This window comes from Thalia democratica, chromosome 1, assembly GCF_965202585.1.
Source record: "Thalia democratica chromosome 1, ktThaDemo2.hap1.1, whole genome shotgun sequence".
Taxonomy (NCBI): Eukaryota; Metazoa; Chordata; class Thaliacea; order Salpida; family Salpidae; genus Thalia; species Thalia democratica.
The window spans coordinates 2,026,000-2,034,629 of record NC_139165.1 but is presented as its reverse complement, the minus strand read 5'-3'; the positions used below and the strand labels follow the sequence as shown (position 1 = coordinate 2,034,629).

General features: G+C 24.8%; 1 protein-coding gene across 1 annotated transcript; it reads right to left on the bottom strand.

Moving 5' to 3' along the window:
* Positions 1–3,523: 3,523 nt before the first annotated feature.
* LOC145842772 (transducin-like enhancer protein 2) lies at positions 3,524–8,051 on the bottom strand. Its single transcript, XM_082950289.1, has 11 exons — positions 8,031–8,051; positions 7,526–7,576; positions 7,144–7,274; positions 6,852–6,961; positions 6,256–6,625; positions 5,984–6,185; positions 5,534–5,728; positions 4,947–5,074; positions 4,506–4,691; positions 3,874–4,054; positions 3,524–3,634 (listed from the first exon to the last, which is right to left on the bottom strand). The coding sequence occupies exons 1-11, from the start codon at positions 8,049–8,051 to the stop codon at positions 3,524–3,526; spliced, it is 1,686 nt and encodes a 561-aa protein (XP_082806415.1).
* Positions 8,052–8,630: the final 579 nt, after the last annotated feature.

Below are 8,630 nucleotides of genomic sequence, written 5' to 3'. Positions count from 1 at the left end.
ATATTAAATTAAAATTTTAATTTTACTTCCTTGGTTTACTAGCAGCAATTAGAAATATTTAGCATACAAAACTCAAAATTTTTGCAAAGATTAGTAACAACGTTTCGTACAATTAACTTAGTTTAATAATTAGTTATTAATAATTTCATCGTTTGAAAATTGTTTATGTATAGTTTTTTTTTCAGTTCAAAGTATTGCATTTATAGTTGTTTTTATTATATATTTTTAAAGGATGCTAAAATCGATATTAAATATTTCAAGTTTTTGCTTTTGGTAATGGTGTATTAAAACTTAATTTTACAATACAATTTTTTTCTAACAACTTAAATTTCTTTAGGCAATTAAAAGAAGTATAAGCAAGTGTTTTTTATAACTAGTCACTCCTTATATTTATAATATATATATATGTTTAAACATTTTTTTGTTACTAATAATATTTTCTAGTAACAATATTTAAGTTTTAAAAGAAACCAGTATATTATATAAACAAACAGTTAATTAAACAAAAAAACAGTTAAAATTTGCAATTTAAAAAATTATAAACTAACTTGAAAAACCGCGAAAAATTGTAAAGTAAATGATAAGTTAGAAAAAATGATTAAAAATACAACTAACTTGTTTCCATTTAAAATATAAATTATGTAATAATTTCCTTTTCAAAGGTTTAAAAAAATCGTTCAACTTTTGTTTAACAAAACGAAGATAATAACTAAAACTAGGAATAACTTAATTATTGACAAGAAGTAAAAAAAAGTAAAAATTTAATTAAATCATTTTACTAGTTTGTAATCTAAACTAAACTTAAAAAGTTTCAACAAAAGTTAATACTTTATGGCATGTAATAAAACTTAAAATGAAAATAATTAAGTATAAAAAATACCATTATTCATAAAAAACGAAATGATGAGGTTAGTGAAAAATATTGTGTTAAAGCTTTAATTTTAATCTTAAGAAACTATAAACAAAGTGATAGGAAACTTATAGAACAACTTGTTAGCCAATGCATTACTAATTGTCGCTTTAAGTATTTTTTATACTAAAAAATTAATTATTTGTACTAGTAGTCAATTAGCAATAAGTCCATCATATAATCATTCAATTAGCTTTTTATTTCATCAAACTACTACTTGAAAGCTAAAATATAAGCGATTTCTCAAAACGATAGGCAACAGTTAAACTAAAGTAAGAATTTTTAACTCTGCAAATATAACAATGATGTAAAATAAATGCTAAAAATATCATCTCGTAAGTTTTATTAAAAATTTAGTAGTCTTAATTTTAACTAGCCAATTATATCGAGTTAAACGCTTACTTTTAATAAAATAAACTCGTATAAGTCTACACAATTAGTTGAATATAACTTTTAAACTAAGCTAATATCTTTGGTCCCTATCAAGTATGTTAATTGTAAAATTAAGAAAAAGATTGTAAAATCCGTTTATTTTAGATAAGTTAAACGAGGATTAAAAGTTAAAATGTATTATTTGAAAGGTGTGTTTTTATATTTACGTAAGAAGTTTTTTTAACTTTTTTTAACAGTTTTGTTCAATCAAGTTTACCAAGTTTAATCAAAACTCTAGGTTTACTATGTTACAAGGCATTATACTTAATACAATTTTTTACAACTTAGTCGCTTAATGAGTTATAGTAGTTGATGAAGCTTTTAGAATATTTTGTTTTTCATACTTTGATTTTGCATAAAATTACCTGAAAAGCATTCTATTCAAAAATTAAGCAATGAATAACACTATTTATGCATATATTTATAATATGTTTAAGAATAACTTGACAAAAAACATCGTTTTGTTAGGTTATAGATGAGACAAACATCTTAAATAAAAATATAAATGGTAATAGAAGTATATACATATAATTTTTTCTGCAACCTTAGTGTGTCATATAATTTTGAATAAATTCTTTAGTGACGCAACAACCCTTAAGTTTTTTTTACGTTATGATTTATGATTTAAAATACTATTGTAATGAGCTGAAGAGCTGTTCTATTTGGCAGAACAAAAAAAACATTTTTAGTGGAAAAAGTAGGGTTGTATAAAAGTATATACGTATATATACGGAAACACATATTCAATTTCTTTAAATAAATTTTAATCATGAAAACAAAATATAATAGTGTACAAGGATAATGATAATTAACCATTAAGTTATAACTAGTATAAAACAAATTCTGCTCAGAATTTACTTGAGGACTTACTATGAAAAAAACTGTTTTTTTACCAAATACAACCCATTCCTCACTCAACATACTAAACTTAATTTAATTTAAAACGAACAGATTTAAAGAATAACAGCTGTAAAAAACGAGCAATAATTATGTAGTTTGTCACGGAAAATTAAATCTCGACGTCGATAATTTGGGAGGAGAATTACTTTTATGCGGGCGATAATATTTGAGGGGGAGATAACTTTCATGTGGTTCTTGTTGTTTATATGACAACAGCATAAATAAACATCGCGCTTATTGTAAATGAAAACGTGGATTGTTTATCTTTATGCTTAGTTTGCGTTTCTGTTCACTAATTACTTAAAGGCCTTGAGTTTTTCATATCATTGGGATTTGCTTTTAATACATAATTAGAAGTTACAAAAAATAATTTAATTTAAAGTTATTCTTCTAAAATACATATTATCTTATACCCATTATTTTTTTAAATTAAAAAATAAATATTTTTATTTTTTACTTGAATGATAAGATGAAAAAAATTAAACGTAATAAATAATATATAACACCCTTCAAGATTAACCTATAAACAATTTTAAAATGTTTTTCAAGAACAAAAAGTGCTTAGTTATTATTACATTATTTTACTTAATTTTCTTTATGATAGTTTAAGAAATTAGCTAAAACATTAAAGCGAAAAACCCCCTAAAAACCCTAGTGGCTTCGAAATGGAAAATTTCGAAATTGCACAATACTTTTTTTAATGAAATCATGAGTTTTAGATTGATTTAAAAATCGGAAATTAATTTATTATTTTTTATATTTACTTAATTTATACTTCACGTAAATTATTACTATTAATTATTAATTTACTAGTAATAAAACACACTATTGAACCGTATATCATGAGCATTTATTCAAATAAAAGTTTACGAAATATCACAACCAACATATGATTGGTTCTAACACACTATCACAATATCTAAAGAAAATATTACCTAAGTTAAAGAATAAAGGGGTCCAAAGATTTGACAAAATAGTTAAGTAACATGTTCTATTTAAAATCTTAAAAATAAATCTGTATTTTTTCTAAAAGTTCAAATCGTTTCAAAAGTGTAATAACACAACATTAATTATTCACTTTAACTATAAATGAACGTATAAAAAGCTTTTTATTAAATTACTACTTGACATTTTGTAAATTAAAGTTAATCAAATCAATTTCAAAACTATTTTATTTATGAAAAAAAAACTTTAAAAATTTAACTATGCACTCATGTAAATTAAAGCTAAATTGAAAATTAATTTCTCTTTAGTTGTAAATAAAATTGTACAAGGAGTTTTTTAGTTGTAAGTACATTGATATACTGTAGCTTTCTTATCACCAGACCCAGTTATTATGTATTTATCATCTTTTGAAATATCACATCCTAATACTGAAGCGGTTTCCTTGAACTTGAAAAATTATAATAATCTTAGTTAATTAGTTTTTGGTTACGATGGAAGAAATAAATAATTTTGCTAATGTGTATCTAACTAGTTTTAATTATGCCTAGCAACATTAAAGGAACAGTTTTTAATTTGTGTTTATATTTAAATTACAAGTGATAAGTTATTAAGAACATGAACAATTATATAAATAAAAAATACTTTGTTTAAACTAAAATATTGTGTTGTCTGATTTTATAACTCACATTGAAAATATTAGCAGCATATGGGCTTTTCCATCCATTGACAACTTGATCTTTTCCAGTTGAAATAAACCAATCATTTTTATGAGCATATTTGAGTGAAAGTACACAACTATCATGGTATCTTACTTGATATTTTTCACTGTTTTCTAAATTACATACTTCCACATTGTAGTTTTCCAATCTGTGTACACAAGGAACAAATATAATCTTAAAGTTAATTCCAAATTTAATAATTTTAAAAACTATAGTTATTTTAAACAGTAAAACTTGGTATAAAGGTTTATAAAATAGAATAAAAAATAAAAAAAAACATTTCGTTGTTATTGAAATGATTGCACATAAAGAGAGTAATTTAATTAATTTGATAACATTTAATCTATAAGAGAAAGCAATAAAGCTGTTTATTAAATCTAAATGGACTTATAAACTTAACAATAACTTTATTATGTCTTTGAACTTTTCGTACTAAAGTTATAACTTTTGAAAAATAAATTAATGAAAAACTTCAAAATAACACAAAAGTACAGTAAAAGTTTTATTAAAAACGTTGTAGAAAAACTTACAAAATCAGTCCTTAAGTCACTAAACGTGAATACAAATAGGAAACTAAATTAAATAATACAAAAACTTACCCAACAGCAATCCAATTATTCTTACAGCCTAATGAAAAAACTTGACTACTAAAATTAATTATTTTATTTTGTTTATTTTGACGAATGTCCCAGCATCTGACAGTATTGTCCAATCCACCTGTAAATATGTCACCTCCAGTTGAAGTGTCAATACAAGATGCTCCGTCTGTATGTCCTTGGAATTTCCTTTTAAAAGAAAAAACTGTATTGTCATTTCAATTTAAATATGACTATCAACTATTATCCATTTTAATAGCTAAAATCACTTTACTTTTTAAGTTTTAACATAGTTATAATAAAGTAAAAAATATTTTTACATGAAGTAAAAACAAAGTTAAAAAACAATATCATAAAAACAGTTTTAACTCTATAGGTCTTTTAAGAACACTAACGAGATGTCAATTTTTACAAAAATCTAAATGCTAGCAACAATTAACTTACTGAACAAGTTGTTGATTGTGAATGTCCCACATATTAATATTACCATCTGAACAACAACTGAAACATATTTTGGAATCCTGAGAAACTGCTAGAGCGTAACAAGCCGGCGAGCGTGAATCCAATTTTGCCTAAATCAAAATGCAAATATTTAAAAAAGACTAGTATGTATTTAGTTTGCAACTGCAGCGGCATACTTTTATGTTTAACTATACGAGCTACATACCAATACTCGTTAAACATATAGGTAACTAGCAGAACTTACTTCTACCGTGAAGCAAAGTATGTTTAGATATTGTTGACTGTATAAAACTTTAGCTTTGTAAAATTTTCTAAAACATTAACACGTTATTATTTCTTAAGTCTACTGTTTCAACTTCGGTTATAACTAAAAAGCACATTATACTACTTATAAAGCTGAAAATCTTTAGTTGTGTTGTGATTAAATGCACAACCAAATAAGTATATATTCATATATATATATATAAAAAATTCATTTATACTATCTGTATACCCTTAATGATCTATTCTAATAGCTTATTAATAGATTATACATTAGATTATATAGTTTTACAATACACACAACAAACCTTCAGTTTAGGGGCTCCCCCATAATTGAGATCCCACAAAGATATTGAAGATGATTCACCACCTACTAACAGGGAGTTCCCCTCTTTTATAAGTTTGCAGCTTCTTATATAACTGTCTCTTTGGAGACAATTAAAATAACTCACTGGTCTCGTTATTTCGTTCACCTCTTTTGATGCTTCTGAGATGTCCCATATCTGAGGATTTTAATTAACAATATCTGATAGATAAGACTATTTTTGTATATAATTAAAAACAATTTTAATATAGTCAAGTCGTTGTTTGCTAAGCAAATTTTCACAAGTTGTACCTTTATAATTATTATAAAATCCGCATTTAAAATAATTAAACACACTTTATCTTATGATGTACAACCATCTTTTAAGCAGTAATATAATTATAAAGATAAATAAACTGTTAGGAACTATATATAGATATTTGCTTCAACCAACCTTAACGCATCCCCTACCACCAGTGTACACTAGAGGTCGCTGTTCATCATCACTAATAGTAACGGCACAAACAACTTCGTTATGCATCAATGAACACAATTTGTTTACAATTGGCATATCATTCATATAATTCGAAGGAATTTTCACTCTTTGTGGTTTTGTATCAGTTTGTGAAGAATAATGGTAAGTACTTGGTTGTAATCTGTTGAGAAAAAATATATGTACCAAAAAAACTAAGACAAAATTCATATTTTTTTCAAATTTCAGTTTACCTCATGTTAGGCATAATATCTTGACCATGGGGAGGTGGAGTGCCATAAGTACTCATGCTAGACGAAGTAGTATTCGTTGGATAACCATAAGGTTTCTGATGACGTAATTGTGATGTCATACTGTTGTTAGGGTGTAGCTGTGATGTCATGCGAGGTAGGTTTGCAGCTTGTGATGTCATAATCGTAGAATGTGAGATTATATTAGGAGGAAAACGACCTTGTGACGTCATTATTGCGGTAGAAGGATGAACTTGTGACGTCATGCTTATGTGAGTTCTAACATGTGGCGTCATAGCACTTGGTTCAGGATATTGATGAGGTTTTGATCTTTTAAAATCGTCTTTTCCTTGAACGTTGTGTTTAGTACTTGCTGTACAATTAAAAATTTAAATGTATAGTAATAAATTTTTATTAGAATTTTTGTAATAATTAACACATATATAAGTGCAAACCTTCTAAACTAAGTTTGTTAAGTCACTATGAACAGTAATTCAAACAATCTAGCCAGACCTTTAAGTTAAAACGAGTATAAAAGTTTAAATAGTTTACATTTTTGATTCTTTAGTTCTTTCATTCAAAGTTTAGTTGCTTCTTACCTGGAGCTATTTCGTGTGATTGACTACTTAGACTGATCGTTTTTTCATTTCCTTTTCGATTGTTGTTGATCAAACTACTTCTCTCTGGATCTTTATGTTCATTTTTCGATCTTTTGAAATAAATGTTTGTTAAATAAAAGTTTATCTAGTATAGTAAATAAGTGTTATAATATTAATAAAAATTTTATTAAAGCACGAACCTTAGAGAACAATAACTAAAAAATAATTGTAATTACAAAAAATAGAAATTCATTGAATTTTTTACTTTCAACTGAAATTACAATTTCCAAACCTAGATAAATTTTCTTGACGATGATTTCCGTTAGAGTCAATCACATTCTTGATAATGTGCTGTTGATAATCAATAGTTTTGTTGGTTACTGTTCTTGGGACATCATCATTTTGTTGTTTAGTAGGACTATCCTGTTGAAAATGGATAAATTTAAAAAATTGTAAAATCAATTTTGATAAAATTTAATAAACTGTTGTAACAACTTAGCAAATAAAAAACGTTTTAAGAGTACATAGTAGTTTTTCTAAGTTTGATTTAAAGATACAACATAGCTTATGTTTATAGTTTAAATTTTTTTTTTTAATTTAATAAACGAAAAACATTTAGTAAGACATGTTTTAACCTAAATCTTATTAAGCTATTAGAAACTAGTTTTACTAACATCATTAGAAACATCAATAATCAATTCTGAATCACTTTTTTCTTCGAGAAGCTGAAAAAAAGTACAAGATAATGCTTCTACTAAAAATACATGTGAAATATACCAAATAGACTTAATACAAAGTTACAAAAAAGTGTTAACATAAAACCTACTAAAAACGTTATAGTTGTGGCTATGTTATTGATAAACAACATAAAGATTAATGAATTAATAAAATGTACGGTATACTAAAATATGATAGATTAAAGAAATATAAAAATTTCTAAGAAGCAAAAAAAGCTCATAAAATAAATAATAAATTTTCTAAAACTTAATTATTAAACTTGGTATGTTTTATTTTAGTACTAAATGTCTATTTAACGTTTTAGTGTATATTCAATCTTATATTTATAAAAAATTCGGATGTAAGTTTATCATTATTTCGGTCTGTTTTCGTAAAAAATCTTTTATGACTAATTAATAAGTTAAAGTTTAAATTCTATCAACACAAAACAATTTTTAAAACGTTTTCATTTATAGTGAACATTGCAATTTAACTTAATGTATATATATAGTTTTATTTATTGTTAATTAAGAGTCGAACATAACTACTAGTAATTTTAAAGATAGAATTCAGATTATGAAATGTTTAATAATATAAAATACAACGTTTTCAAATGCATATCAATCTATACAAAACACAAGTAAAACTTATTCGAAGTATTACCAGCTCTTATATGTTATACTTAGTTGTTAATTTTATATACATGTTAAATCATTGTTAACGTTTATATAGAACCTAAATTATAAAATCTTCACAAAGTAGAATATAATTTGTAAATAAGTTATAGTGGTAAGAACACTTCAAAACTATACTCTTTTATTATGTGTTATTTCTGAAAACAAATAAAATCTCCTAATACATTGAAGTTTTAAATAATTTTTTTTCACGAATTTACCTCATCGCTGTTGAGTTTTCTTTGTTTCCCATTAAATTCGTGATCATTTTTATGGTAACCATTAGTTACAATTTCGTTACCATTTGTCAATTTAGGTTGTACATTTTGTGCTGGTATTTCATTCTGTTAAGTTAGTAATTTTATTATAATCAACATTATAAGTTATT

Excerpts from the sequence above, each read along its gene's own strand:
- LOC145842772 (XM_082950289.1), bottom strand. The coding sequence starts at position 8,051 with ATGTTCACTATAAATGAAAAC. Across the intron at positions 7,275-7,525 it reads TTATTGATGTTTCTAATGAT|GATAGTCCTACTAAACAACA; the intron begins GTTAGTAAAACT and ends CATTTTCAACAG. Across the intron at positions 6,626-6,851 it reads ATCACACGAAATAGCTCCAG|CAAGTACTAAACACAACGTT; the intron begins GTAAGAAGCAAC and ends TTAATTGTACAG.